Genomic DNA, 15,552 nt, shown 5'->3' with positions numbered 1-15,552 from the left:
GTGCTTGTTGAGATGTGCTAGTAGAGAGTGCTTGCTGAGATGTGATACTGAAAAGTTCTTGTTGAGATGTGGTAATAGCGAAACGGTGTGGAGATATATTGTAATGATTAGAGTGATTTTGGTTAATATATGAAGGTAACGAAACTTGATTTATTTTTCATTATTTAATGTCGTAAATAATGCTTCATTACAGGTTCAGTCAACAAAGCATCTGGCTTGTGTTCTGGGATTAGACTGTTATTCTGGTTTTCTTGAGTAATTATGGTATTTCTATTTCCTTTAATTAATTCAGTATAAATGATATTTAAAATTTCTTGTGTTGTTGAAGAAGAACCGTGCCAGATGCGTACGTTGAGTCATACTCCCACACACAGAACAGTTACACTTGTGCTTCGGTTTCGTAGGTTTTATAGTTGCTGGGGACTTAATTAATTAATTGTGTTAATGAAAATTTCCATTGCATTCTTTGTTGCTGTTCTATGCAGTCAGATTGCGTAATAATACTAGTCAGGGCCAACCGTTTACGAGACTTCGTAATCGGACAGACAGCTACTAAACCAAAAAATTAAAATTATTTGCATTTATTTTAATTAAGCCCCCATGCATAATTTCTTTTGTAGTCTGTTGTCATTCTTTCTCTCTTTCTGCCAGAGCTACGTTTCGTGATATTTGGTCCACGAAGGTGTTGGGACGTTTGATGTAGCTAACTTCCTCTTGTAATCTGGATGCCTCTTTCGGCAGCGGGAAGTTCATTTCCGAATATGCCTGTGTGAGCTTCAGTCCCTGTAAAATCTAAACCCAGTTCTTCTTTTGCAACATTCTGGCACAGTGTTCAGCTAACCGGGAACACAAACGATCCTGATGAAGATCGCAGCAAAGGTGTCGAAAAGCGGATTAGGTAGAAGACATTTCGAGAGGAACATTTTGTGTTCAGTATAAGAAACGGGTGGCGTTTCCAACTCATGCATATTTGCTTGAATGAGTAAAAGGGAAAGCAGATATATTTCACTGCCATACCTTTATGGTTCCCATAGAAGGGAGACGGTCTGAGACAGTTCAATGGAGGACGCCTTTATTTTCTGTCAGTTCGCTAGGGACAGATCACATCATATGAGATAAAAAAAATGGTTCAAATGGCTCTGAGCACTATGGGACTTAACATCAGAGGTCATCATTCCCCCAGACTTGGAACTACTTAAACCTAACTTGACCTCAGGACATCACACACACATCCATGCACGAGGAAGGATTCGAACCTGCGACCGTAGCAGCTGCGCGGTTCCGGACTGAAGCGCCTAGAACCGCTCGGCCACAGCGGCGGGCCAGATGAGATCACTCGTGGACAGCGTTTATGTGTTGATAAAGTTTGAGAGACGATTACTTTCTTCTAGCAAGAAAGTTCTGCAGCAATTGACTACATTGATCGCAAGTACCTAATACGTGTGGTAAGGAGAAACTTGTTCTTGTTTAGTATTTCTTATGAAGACATGAAGAGGTAAGCTTTGGCATGACATAATGGCGAAAGGTAGTGTCTGGACGGAGTATCGTAAATGTACAGATACTTAAGGTTTCTCACTCGAATTATTTGCATTATACAGTGTAAAGAGAATAACGCTGGAAACATCTTGTTTGCGGTTACCGCTGTGTGATTATACATTCGCTACGACTTGTGCATAATAACTGAGTTCCCGTCACAGTAAACTGTCTTAGCGAAGCGAAATGGAAACTACGTCTTCTGCTTGAGTATCGTGCAGACTCATTTCTTCCGATTGCCTCATCACAAGACTGCACTGGTCGTTTACTCTCGAAGTAGTACCGAGGAGGAGACTGCAGAAATATGCTAAGATTCTGTAGACTCTCGAGTGTGCGAACCAACTTAAAAGGTTTGTGTCGTTTGTAGATTAGGTCACATCGATAAAAACCAAGCGTATAAGTGCTTCAAATAAGATAATAAAGAAATCGAATACGCAGAAACACGAATAATACGAACAAAAGATTGCTTGGGGTGTTTTCGTGATTATGATAAATACTATACACTCTCTGGGATGGTGGAGGATGATAAGCGTGTCATTTTGAGACAGGAAACACTGTAACAGATTTTCCTCACGGCAGAACCATGAGTTAAATGAGCAGTAAAATGGACTTGTACGTATTGTGTTTGTCTGCACTGTCGAAGTACAACTTTTTTTTCCACTGTTTACTATATCGCCCGCGACTGCTTTCAGTTTGTTCACAAACTTCCGCGTGCTCTTTACAGTCACTGGTGCGGTACACAACCACTTCAAACTATTAACCTCTCAGTACCTAAAAATAACAGTGAGTATACACAGACCAAACATGTCTCAAATGAACAATGGGATTGGTACAATCCAGTGAATCACCGTACTGTACTCACGAGTCACGAGGCCTATTTGTAGTGATATTACAAAGACCGTTAGCTTTTTTTTCTGGTAGTTATACGAAATAATGAGACGGATTAACCATAATATCGTTTTGTGCAGAGTAAGTCGTGTACTGTTCCGATGAGAAAACTAAATGCAGTCATCTGTTCCGTTGTTACTAGTTCACAACAGCTCTATGATCCGCAAGTAATGGAAGTGACCCTTGGCTGATAGATACCGCTTTGTGCATGCTACACTACTTTGTGCGTTGTTAAGTTCAATTCTGATCACACGGTTCACTCTGAAACTACACTCCGGATCCAGCATTCTGAACAAAACTATCAGTGAAATAAGAATTAGTCTGTTGCAACACTGCGAAGAAAAGCGTTTACTGGGATGCAGTGTGTAGTTTGTAGTCAGTACCATTGCAGATGATGCAAATAATTTAGCGCTACATTTCCGTTAGTTTCGTGTCCAGGCAATATGTTTGTGTTTCGAGGAACGCAGCATCGCCACTTTCACTCGTTAATTACGAAAATTAGGCTTCGTGGCTGGTTTCCGAAATGAGACTGGCGGTGAAAGTGACGAACGTCGCCGCAGAGGCTGCTGGACTGGTTGTCGGGAGGGGAGAAGGGAGGAGGGCGGCTCGCGAAATCCCAACACGCAATCTGCGCATCAGGCTCCCGGATGGGCCTCCGAGATATTAAAACAATTTATCGAGAATCCAAGAGAGTTAACGTGCGTTAAGGATCGATATCCGGAAAAACTGAAAAAATATTAATCGGGAATTCCATATCAACCATTATTCAGAGATACAAGGGGCAGCAAATGAAAAGTAGACAGATGGACATAAATTAACTAAACTGTTCATTATTTCGAAAATAATCACCATAACTATCAATACGTTTATGCTACCGTTGTGACAAGATGGTCGATGACTTCATGGAAAAATGTTTGCGGTTCCCTACGGAACCATGATTGTAACCAGACTACCAAATCGATGACCACACCTTGCCAAGATTGTTTCGACTACGCTGCAGAAGTTTCGCAGGGAAACCGTTACATATCCTACATACAGTAACGATCTCTCCACTTCCATAATTTTGGATCCCTGAGGAAACACATTCGTGGCCCTCGATTTGCCTTGGACGGAGAGGTGCGCGCCTCAGTACAATAATGATTACGTAGGCAATCGAAAGCAGTTTCCCACGAAGACACTGACCGCCTTGTCTCACAATGGGATAAATATATTAACAATTATACCGACTGCTTTTGAAATAGTAAACAGTTTACTTACTTTTTTCCATGTCTCATTTTCATTTGATTGTCTGTCATACGAGGGTTGGAACTTAAATAGTGGCAACTATTTATTCACAACCGATAGAAAAGAATTAAATGTTTGCACCTGTTACTGTCCTTCAAAGTAGTCTCTAGAGTTGTGCAGAACCAGTTGCCAGCGATGTGGAAGGCGTAGTATACAGTCAGCAGAGCCTGTTCTGTTGATGGTGCGAATGGAGCGGTCTACTGCCTGTCCTATCTCTGGAACAGTTATGAAGCGAATGTGGTTCCTTCATCTTCGGAATCAAACAACAGTCACAAGGACTTACGTCCGTGGAGTATTGTGGATGGTACAGTACTTCCCAGTCCCATCGACCAAACAGAGCAGCCACAGCTTGCGCTATACAGGGTGAGTCACCTAACGTTACCTCTGGATATATTTTGTCAACCACATCAAATACTGACGAACCGATTCCACAGACCGAACGTGAGGAGAGGGGCTAGTGTAATTGGTTAATACAAACCATAAAAAAAAAATGCACGGAAGTATGTTTTTTAACACAAACCTACGTTTTTTTAGTGGAACCACGTTAGTTTTGTTAGCACATCTGAACATATAAACAAATACGTAATCAGTGCCGTTTGTTGCATTGTAAAATGTTAATTACCTTAAGTTGACGCTTGAAACCTCTGACGTTCAGTTGCTTGTTGTAACAAACACGGGCACGGTCGGCGAGCAGCATCGGCAGGGACATGTTTACGATGACGACCGTGTTTACGAGTGTGGCTGTAGTGCACTGTTGTGTTTTGGTCTAGCTGTCGCAGTGTCCGCATGTAGCGCTTGCTGCTATTGTTATTCTGCATTCGTCTCCGCACGCAGACCAACTGTAGTACACCGTGTTACCAGACGTCTGTGATAGTGTAGTGTTGTAGGAACTGTGACCGTGGTGTATTCGAACTCTGAAAAGGCGGAGATGATACTCATCTATGGCGAGTGTCGACGAAATGCAGCTGAAGCCTGCAGGGTGTATGCAGAACGGTACTCGGACAGAGAGCATCCAACGTGCCGCACATTGCAAAACATCTATCGCCAACTGTATGCAACAGGTATGGTCGTAGCACGCAAACGGGTCCGTAACAGGCCCGTCACGGGAGAAGCGGGTGCAGTTGGTGTGTTAGCTGCTGTTGCCATGAACCCCCACATGAGTACACGGGACATTGCGAGAGCCGGTCGACTGAGTCAAAGTAGTGTCATGCGCATACTGCATCGTCACCGCTTTCACCCGTTTCATGTGTCGCTACATCAGCAATTACATGGTGATGACTTTAATCATCGAGTGCAATTTTGTCAATGGGCATTAACAGAGAATACGTTGCAGTTCTACCTGTTTACCGATGAAACGGGTTTCACAAACCACGGGGGCAGTGAATCTACGGAACATGCATTACTGGTCCGTGGACAATCCTCGCTGGCTCAGACAGGTAGAGCGACAGCGACCGTGGTCTGTAAATGTATGGTGCGGAATCATTGGCGGCCACCTCATTGGTCCTCACTTCATTGCAGGGGCCCAAACAGCTGCAACATACATCGCGTTTCTACAGAATGATCTGCCAACGTTGCTCGAAAATGTCCCACTGGAAACGCGTCGACGTATGTGGTATCAGCATGATTGTGCACCTGCACATTCCGCAATTAACACTAGGCTGACCCTTGACAGGATGTTCGACGGGCGTTTCATAGGACGTGGAGGACGCATAAATTGGCCAGCCCGTTCTCCTGATCTTACACCTCTGGACTTCTTTCTGTGGGGTACGTTAAAGGAGAATGTGTACCGTGATGTGCCTACAACTCCAGAGGATATGAAACAACGTATTGTGGCAGCCTGCGACGACATTACACCAGATGTACTGCGGCGTCTACGACATTCATTACGCCAGAGATTGCAATTGTGTGCAGCAAATGATGGCCACCACATTGAACATCTATTGGCCTGACATGTCGGGACACACTCTATTCCACTCCGTAATTGAAAACGGAAACCACGTGTGTACGTGTACCTCGCCCCTCATGGTAATGTACATGTGCGTCAGTGAAAAAGACCAATGAAAAGGTGTTAGCATGTGGACGTAATGTGCTGTTCCAGTCTCTTCTGTACATAACGTCCATCACCGTTCCCTTTGGATCCCTACGTAATTCGGTGCTCTCCGATACACACGATCGAACAGCGGAGGAGTGGTACTCAAGCGTAAACTTTAGGTTACAATATCTCCGGATGTAATTAACATTTTACAATGCAACAAACGGAACTGATTACGTATTTGTTTATATGTGCAGATGTGCTAACAAAACTAACGGGGTTCCATTTAAAAAAAACGTAGGTTTGTGTTAAAAAACATACTTCCGTGCATTTTTTTATGGTTTGTATTAGGCAATTACACTAGCCCCTCTCCTCACGTTCGGTCTGTGGAATCGATTCGTCAGTGTTTGATGTGGTTTACGAAATATATCCAGCGGTAATGTTAGGTGACTCACCCTGTATACTCTCGCCCATTGTCGTGGAAAATGATGGGTGGGTTGCCCGGAAAGTATCGCCACTTCTTTCACAAAGCTGGTCGCAGGTGATGCTCCAAAAACGAACAGTAATACCGTGCACTGACGGTCTGCCGTGGAGGAACTTACTTCGTTAGCATAACACCATCACAGTCGTACACGAGAATCACCATATCTTTCACCATACTGGGGCTCTGACGCACTTTCGACTTTCGCGGCGACTCATAATGACGCCATTCGTCAGACTGGCGTTTCAATATTGTCTTCGTGGCATTCGCTTCAGAACTGTTCCAGAGATTCGACAGGCAGTAGACCGCTCCATTCGCACCATCAACAGAACAGGCTCTGCTAACGGTATACTACGCCTTCCACATCGCTGACAACGGGTTCTACACAACGCTGGTGACTACTTTGAAGGACAGTAACAGGTGCAAACATGTAACTCTTTTGTATCGGTTGTGAATAGATAGTTGCCACTATTTAAGTTCCAATCCTCGTAGTTTCGTTCAGGTCTTCACGCATGTTTCGGTGGTACTGACACTAGGCGTGATTTGGAGGGTTCGGAGTTGAAGTTAACCGAGACACTGTCGACACTTTTTTAATAGGAATTACAATTGTGCTGTAAAAAAAAAAGCCATTTTTCAGTGTAATATTGAACCATGTCCACAGTTACCGTCACCAGTTGGCATTACACCTTCCTCCCTCCCTTCACTTGCGATTCACACCATGTAGCGGACCAAAGAGAAAGTGTCCGGGATTAACACAGACAACTGTTTAATATTAAGCATGCATGCGCTTTAGTTTGCGAAGGACGTCTTCATATGCGTTCACAACTATGACACGTGGGTGCAACAGTAGGGTTTCTCGGCATTTAACAGAATTGATTCTCTTTGTGAGTGAGCGCCGAACGTATCGCGAATACGAAGTGGCGGGCGTGACGGTGACAGAAGTGTTCGTGTACCGTTCGTTCAGTACAGTTACGCTACACGCAGCGTAACTGCGAATTGTTGAAGAGAATACCGTGTGGTCCCCAGCTTGGTTCAAGGAATGTGAGATCCATGTTATTCACATATACACAGACTGTTCAAAGAATGCCGGCGCAAACGAAACAAGGTATCCTACTTTGTCATCAGCTTCACATATCAAAAAAAAAATTCAGTACCCAGCAAACATCTCGATTTACCTCGCTGAGACTGTGCGGTTTTGAAAGCGACTCAGTGTTGCAATTACCTGCATTACTCATCCTTCTTAATTCTCTAAGACTGCAAGAGTGTACCCCAAGCGCTATCTAGGACTAAATTCTCGAACGCTGCTAAAGAACATCTTCTCATAATTCGATATATGTGGTACGAAGACCCACGAAGACAAAAGTAAATTACTTCTTGTGGATTAAAGCCCATTGGGAGGTCAAAGGAAATGGAAAAGCAGACGACTCGCTAAACAAGCTGTGCGGAACGAAACGTCACTAGGCAGAATGTAGACTTTCGCTCAGAAAAGAGCGCTCGATACGAAGCAAGTGGAATGATCTTAGAGTTCGTGGATCAAAGGAAGTGAATGTCATCAAATCTAGCCACAAATTCTGAACCGACTTGTCGTGGTTCATTAAAGGCCGCCTAAAAACTATCTCTACGATAAGCAGAATAAATCATCGATTATTTCGACTGCAAATAATTCACTTCGTTGCCTACGACTGTTGCGGACGTACGGAGACCCAGATCGTGTTTCATTCCAGTACTCGAAATATCAAGAAGCCATGTCTGTGTTCCTAACATGTTTGATCAACAACAACAACAACAACGATACAACGCTCCCAACGTCGGTCAATCCTCTCTTATTTGCATCCGAAATAAACATCTACAAAATTATAATTAATGTTTTGTGTTCCGGAAGTGTCAAGATGCAACTATCGATGCTACACTACGACGGACATTGACTAGCTAAACCAAAAAAATGCATAGATTATACTCTGTGCAGTCACATTTATCGTGAGCACTTGCCAAAAGCGTGAATAACCAACCACCTTTTGCTGCCTTAACCGCTGCGAGACGCGCAAGAGGATTGACAGCGAGCTTCTGGAAGGTGCAGGCAGGGGTGTGCAGGAGACATGCAGACTCTAGTACCGCCAACAGCTGCGCCAGGTTCCTAGGTGGTCCCACACATTCTCTATTGGCTTTAAATGCGGGAGATTTGGTGCCGAGGAGAGTACTGAAACTCATGCTGGTGCTCTTCTAAACACGCACGTACAGTGAGTGGATGCTGTGTGACAGGTTGCATTGTTCTGCTGGTAGATGCCATCGTGCCGAGAAGAAACAGACTGCATGTACGTGTGTTGACCCATCGTGCCTTCCATAATGACGAGATCACCCACGAAGTGCCACGAAAATCTTCCGAAGACTGTAACCGCACAGACAGTTGTTGCAAGGTGTTTGCTTTCACACGTTTCACACCGTACACTCCAACGGCTATCCCTCCGATGGAGCATAAAACGTGACTCACTTGGGAAGGCGACGTCTCGCCTCCCGGTGGACGTGCAGTTGCGGCGCTGGCGTGCAAATGCCAGTCTTCGTCGTGGATGCACAGCGGTCAGCACGGTTCCACGGTCTGCGGAGGCCCGTACACAGCAACGTCCGTTCAGGAGACACCGTTGACAGACCCTTCTTTCCTCTGGGCGGTCAGGTGCTCAGTAGTGGCACCTCTGTTCACCCGCACAGACCTCTGCAGCAGTCATTCACCACTGTCATCAATGGCCCCTGGTGGACCAAAGTTACCTCGGTGCCATTTTTCGGCACACGGTTTACTTCAACCACATGACGATGCGAACAGGTTACATACTCAGCCGTTTCGGAAATGGTTCCACCCCTGACAGTGCCCTTTTGGACGTCAGATGAATCGCTGTGTTTCCGCAGTACGATGACTGCTCGGTATTCCGCGTCCCCCGTCGCTCTTTATACACTCCTGGAAATGGAAAAAAGAACACATTGACACCGGTGTGTCAGACCCACCATACTTGCTCCGGACACTGCGAGAGGGCTGTACAAGCAATGATCACACGCACGGCACAGCGGACACACCAGGAACCGCGGTGTTGGCCGTCGAATGGCGCTAGCTGCCAGCATTTGTGCACCGCCGCCGTCAGTGTCAGCCAGTTTGCCGTGGCATACGGAGCTCCATCGCAGTCTTTAACATTGGTAGCATGCCGCGTCAGCGTGGACGTGAACCGTATGTACAGTTGACGGATTTTGAGCGAGGGCGTATAGTGGGCATGCGGGAGGCCGGGTGGACGTACCGCCGAATTGCTCAACACGTGGGGCGTGAGGTCTCCACAGTACATCGATGTTGTCGCCAGTGGTCGGCGGAAGGTGCACGTGCCCGTCGACCTGGGACCGGACCGCAGCGACGCACGGATGCACACCAAGACCGTAGGATCCTACGCAGTGCCGTAGGGGACCGCACCGCCACTTCCCAGCAAATTAGGGACACTGTTGCTCCTGGGGTATCGGCGAGGACCATTCGCAACCGTCTCCATGAAGCTGGGCTACGGTCCCGCACACCGTTAGGCCGTCTTCCGCTCACGCCCCAACATCGTGCAGCCCGCCTCCAGTGGTGTCGCGACAGGCGTGAATGGAGGGACGAATGGAGACGTGTCCTCTTTAGCGATGAGAGTCGCTTCTGCCTTGGTGCCAATGATGGTCGTATGCGTGTTTGGCGCCGTGCAGGTGAGCGCCACAATCAGGACTGCATACGACCGAGGCACACAGGGCCAACACCCGGCATCATGGTGTGGGGAGCGATCTCCTACACTGGCCGTACACCACTGGTGATCGTCGAGGGGACACTGAATAGTGCACGGTACATCCAAACCGTCATCGAACCCATCGTTCTACCATTCCTAGACCGGCAAGGGAACTTGCTGTTCCAACAGGACAATGCACGTCCGCATGTATCCCGTGCCACCCAACGTGCTCTAGAAGGTGTAAGTCAACTACCCTGGCCAGCAAGATCTCCGGATCTGTCCCCCATTGAGCATGTTTGGGACTGGATGAAGCGTCGTCTCACGCGGTCTGCACGTCCAGCACGAACGCTGGTCCAACTGAGGCGCCAGGTGGAAATGGCATGGCAAGCCGTTCCACAGGACTACATCCAGCATCTCTACGATCGTCTCCATGGGAGAATAGCAGCCTGCATTGCTGCGAAAGGTGGATATACACTGTACTAGTGCCGAAATTGTGCATGCTCTGTTGCCTGTGTCTATGTGCCTGTGGTTCTGTCAGTGTGATCATGTGATGTATCTGACCCCAGGAATGTGTCAATAAAGTTTCCCCTTCCTGGGACAATGAATTCACGGTGTTCTTATTTCAATTTCCAGGAGTGTACATCCTCCATTGCTAATGCTGTCAGCTGCAGTGTGTGACCGTGGTGACATTAGTGTGACTGGGCCGTGTATGGCTCTGAGCACTATGGGACTTAACTGCTATGGTCATCAGTCCCCTAGAACTTAGAACTACTTAAACCCAACTAACCTAAGGACATCACAAACACCCATGCTCGAGGCAGGATTCGAACCTGCGACCGCAGCGGTCGCGCGGTTCCAGACTGTAGTGCCTAGAACCGCTCGGTCACTCCGGCCAGCCTGGGCCGTGTATTTGTAATGTTTTTATTATAAACTGAGTTAGCTAAATGGTGTGTAACGGAGGTCAAACAAACTCATTAAAGAAAAAGTCGTACTCTTGGGACCACACTTCCATCGCGTGTCAATGTTGTTGCCGCACTGAAGTAAGTGTTCATGATGCTGTTTGGCTGACCCGACGAAAGGGTGATAGATCGCTCTTCCGGGCCATCACGCTTGCCGTCTCCGGGATTCGTAGCGCTTCTCGACAGTAGGAGGACGTGAAGTGTGATGGTTTCAGCTAACCTGGGGGGCCGTACGCCGTTTATTCCGTGAAAGAATACGCTCGCAACAATTACGTTAACGCCGCGATACGGGAGTTGTCCCGATAGCCCCGTTCGGAGTCCGCCCGTGATTTCTACGCCTGCGCCGGCTCGCGCGGTGACGCAAAGCGGCGCGCGCCCTTGCGTGCGTCACGCGAGCTTGCGGCCGCGTGGCGTGTGGCGCGTGGCGCGTGCGTACCAAGCGGCGCGGCGCGAAAGCGTCTGGCAGACGGGGAGGGCAGGCGCAGGGGCAGAGGCACGCGCAGACATCCGCCGCACCTGTTGCGCAACCCGCGCCGGCAGCGGCACGGCCTGCAGGTGGACTCCGGAGAGGAGAAAAAACGGGGCCACAGCCGCGCAAACACCCGGCACATGCTGCGGGCGGCGTTTACATAACGTGACGGGGGCGGGGGGCGGGGGCTCTGAGATGGCGGTTTCCTGTGACGCTGTTCCAAATGTTTCAGCTGCTGATAGGATGCCTGCCCTCTCGGGCGGTATTTGTGTCCTTGTTGTTCTTTTATTGGCATCAGGCCGTGCTCCAAGACGTATACAGGGTGGTCCATTGATAGTGACCTGGCCAAATATCTCACGAAATAAACATCAAACGAAAGAATTGCAAAGAACGAAACTCGTCTACCTTGAAGGGGGAAGCGCAGTTGATATCCGTTTGAACTATGGCAGCGCCACCTAGCGGGCCAACCATAGCGCCATCTCGTTTCCCCCTTCAAGCTACACAAGTTTCGTTCTTTGTAGTTTTTTCGTTTGACACTTACTTCGTGAGATATTTGGCCCGCTCACGATCAATGGACTACGCTGTAAATGTCGCTGACGTTTCGTCTCGTAATGCTACGGAAGTCTGATGATACACCCAGCATTAGGGGTCCATAAGTTCGGTACAGAAGCATACCTTGGACCACGCCCTAATGCCAATAAAACGAAAACGAAATACACCAAGGACATCTGACCTGCGGTCTATCCCTTTTAGTCTGAAACGGTGGGGTATACTTCAAGTGGGTACCCGGTTCCTGCGGCTGACCAATTTCGGAAAAGTAACGTCGGGACCTCACTATCCCTGTATTTTGCTGATTCTTAATTGACATCCTTCGCGGTGATCAGGCGTGGGTAAGAGATGGTTAAAAGAGAGAACACGGTTCTTACGAAACCTGTCCGTGTTGCCTAAAACGAAAACGTGTGTCTGTTCCCTTCACTTAAAAAAAAATGGCTCTGAGCACTATGGGACTTAACATCTTAGGTCATCAGTCCCCTAGAACTTAGAACTACTTAAACCTAACTAACCTAAGGACATCACACACATCCAAGCCCGAGGCAGGATTCGAACCTGCGACCGTAGCAGTCCCGCGGTTCCGGACTGCAGCGCCTAGAACCGCAAGACCACCGCGGCCGGCTCCCTTCACTTCTACAAAGTTCTTTGATTTTAGGTGAAAGAGGTTGCTTTGAAAAAGTAACAGTTTATACTATTTACTTAGTCCATTCGTAACTTAAAAACCGAACCACGCTCATATCAGCAGTTAAATTTAACTCCACTTTCACACTGAAGTTTGCTATACCAGTACTGCTTTTCCAAATTAAACAACCACTTTTTAACACTTCACCGTACCCTTAATGATATTTCAAATAATATTATACCCAACAACGTGTTCAAGTCACTATGCCCAGATTAAAGGCACTGGTGCCGAATCGTAGTGCGTGTACAATTTCTGCCAATATGACAGATATTACACGTACAGTTCATTCCTGTGATAATATTTAATAATGTAAAACATAATGCGAATCACAACAGAACTGAAAAGGAATAAGTGCAGACATATTTGGTTTAATTAGTAAGAAGCTAGTTAATTTAGACAAATAAAACGATCGTCAGTCCACAGTAGATAGCTTTGACGTTTGAACAGTCGAGTGTATTCACATAAATTAACGTTCTCTGACAATTTACATGTACAAGAAAAATTAAATTATCACATGTTTAAAATTGTTCTCCTAGTAACATATCAGTGCCGACAGCTAAGAAAAGGACGCTGATGTAATAATTTGGGGTACGAAGTAGTAAGGTAATACTGGATTGTAATATGGTGACAGCCAGTTGATATATGACACTGAAAACGACTCAAAACACACAGACTTCAGTATCCGTACGGAACACGCTAGGAATAATGGTCCTTAATGTTTATTCCAGTGGGAATTACGAACGACTTCGGAGTACTGCAAACCAAAGTCTGAAATGACAACTGTAAATACAAGAAAAATAAAATTATGAAAACATGGTATGTCCTTTGTGATTATTCCAACGTTCATGGAAATGGAATATATAGGATGAACCCGAACCCCATCGGCAAAGTTTCAGAGCTGACTGTGTGGACCAACCAAGGAAAAAATGTCAAGTAGACGTGCACTATAAATGCTTACCTGAAGAGCTACGAGTACTTGCCCATCTTCGTCACTGTGAAACACATGTCTTCCACTGAACAAGTGCACATAGCTCTTAGGGTATGCATGTTCACTAGACTTTTTTTCTTGTTTTTGCCCATACTAACACGTTTGAGAGTTTGTCAGCGGAATCCTCGCTCACCTTGTGTGTTTCTGAAATTAAAGAAAGCAATTTCCTAGATACCGTCGACGTGCGACACCCCAGTACTTAACTGCAACGGAGCCGGAAGAGGAGCTCCGTGTTGTGAGTCGGTCGTGGTGAATACTACAGAGTCAGGGCGATTTCGTTGGGTAACTTCCCCCTCTTCAACCCTGTCTTACCAAATCCTGGACAGTTCTCAATGATTTATTTCCTATCAAAAACAGTCTTGATCACAATTTATTTATTGCGGTGACCGGTTTCGACCACTACTGTGGTCATCTTCAGACCAATGAGTAAGAACCTCCTTCTGGTGGTAAATCAGTACTGATTCCTGTCACCTTAATAAATAAATTGTGATCAAGACTGTTTTTGATATTAAATATTTGTTCACTCCCACAATGTATTCAGAAGTAAGTTCTCAGTGAAATTATTGAGCTCTGACCTTCCTTCAAATGTAAGTGATGTAGCATTGTCTTAGTAAGACCTATTGAAGGGGCACTTGTGTGTGTCTGCGTCTGGCTATGACTGTGACCGGGAACTCGGATTTTGCCTGCAACCTGCAGCGCCCAGCAAGTTAACGGAATAGACAATGTGGGAGACTGACAGCAGTGTTGCGCAATTCGTCGCGGGTCTCTACAGTCTCAGCGAGACTGCCATGCTCAACAAAATCCTGAGAACACTTCTTTCGAGAGGTTTCAAGTGACGTATCAAACACCGAAAATTGCCTAATGAGCGTGACTGTAAAATTAGACACACTTAGGCGTGCGCAGAGGCTGCCAGACAGACGTTCTCCGTTCGCGCTGTTAGTGAAAGACGCAGGGTGATGAGGGGCTGAGGAGGGGGGGGGGGAGGAGGGGGGGAATTACAATGAGTGGAACTAGTTCCGACGCCAGCATTCGAGTCAGTACGGTAAATAATTTGAGAGATCTTGGACATAGTCATGTTCGAAGTGGGTTACACTTAATTGCTCACATCATTCGCATCTTTACGACTGATTAGTGTTCCATCGTTCTTACCTAGAAGATAATCAGCATTCACTTCACTACTGGGGAAAAGTACCGCAGATGTTAACACCAAGTTGTTCTCTCTAGAGGCAAACTTGTATCTCATTCATACTGGCCAGTCACGAGCAAGCAGTCCAACACGTCACGGGGCCCACAAGTCAACACGTGGAAGGTGCTAACAGTCTGACCAAACACGGCGAGTAAAACAGCCCGTCTCTTGTACCTGGCCCAGCGTAAGAATGGCCAGCTCGTTGGTAAGGCATATGCACCAGTACAGGTGATTTGTACTGTATACGAGACCTAGAAAAGTTACACATTTATGTCAAAACCTGAAACATTTCTTTCTGTTTCACATCTGTCCATTTCCTTCTTTCACTTCCACATGCCTCGTCTTCGTCACCACCTTCTTTACATTGCGGAGTCGTATATTTCTATAGCGTACTGAAGTTATTCTTCGTCCTGGAAGCTAAAAAATCTATCAAACTGTTTCACTACTTACGTATCCTTTACCCTTTTCCTCATTATCATTACTCTTTTTCCTCCATGATCGATTACTTGTTTGCATTAGACCTTCCGCTTCCGACTTTTCCGTACAAATTTTGAGACATAGGCATACTCTACGTACAAGTCGTATGTCTTCCTTCGATCTCATGTACAGCAGTGATCCGCTGTGACGCTGCAGTAATGTAATGATGTGTCTGCAAGCGCCTTGCAGTGTGGCCAGAGTTGTAGAATTACTGTAGACTACCACAAGTTAGCGTAGACCACGGTAATTTTCCTAGTAGCTTTAGTCAGTTAAGATCATAGCCGCGCTACCTGTAC

General features: G+C 46.4%; 1 protein-coding gene across 1 annotated transcript in view; it reads right to left on the bottom strand.

Annotated features, from left to right (window-relative positions):
• The window catches only part of LOC126203456 (glucose dehydrogenase [FAD, quinone]-like), a 147,515-nt gene extending 135,813 nt beyond the window's left edge, over window positions 1-11,702 (bottom strand). Inside the window, exon 1 of the mRNA XM_049937773.1 lies at window positions 11,339-11,702. Within this exon, the coding sequence (XP_049793730.1) occupies window positions 11,339-11,702 (364 nt within the window). The remainder of the gene's footprint in view (window positions 1-11,338) is intronic.
• Window positions 11,703-15,552: the final 3,850 nt, after the last annotated feature.

The sequence above is a fragment of the Schistocerca nitens genome, chromosome 9, assembly GCF_023898315.1.
Source record: "Schistocerca nitens isolate TAMUIC-IGC-003100 chromosome 9, iqSchNite1.1, whole genome shotgun sequence".
NCBI lineage: Eukaryota > Metazoa > Arthropoda > Insecta > Orthoptera > Acrididae > Schistocerca > Schistocerca nitens.
This window is presented reverse-complemented; position numbering and strand designations above follow the sequence as displayed.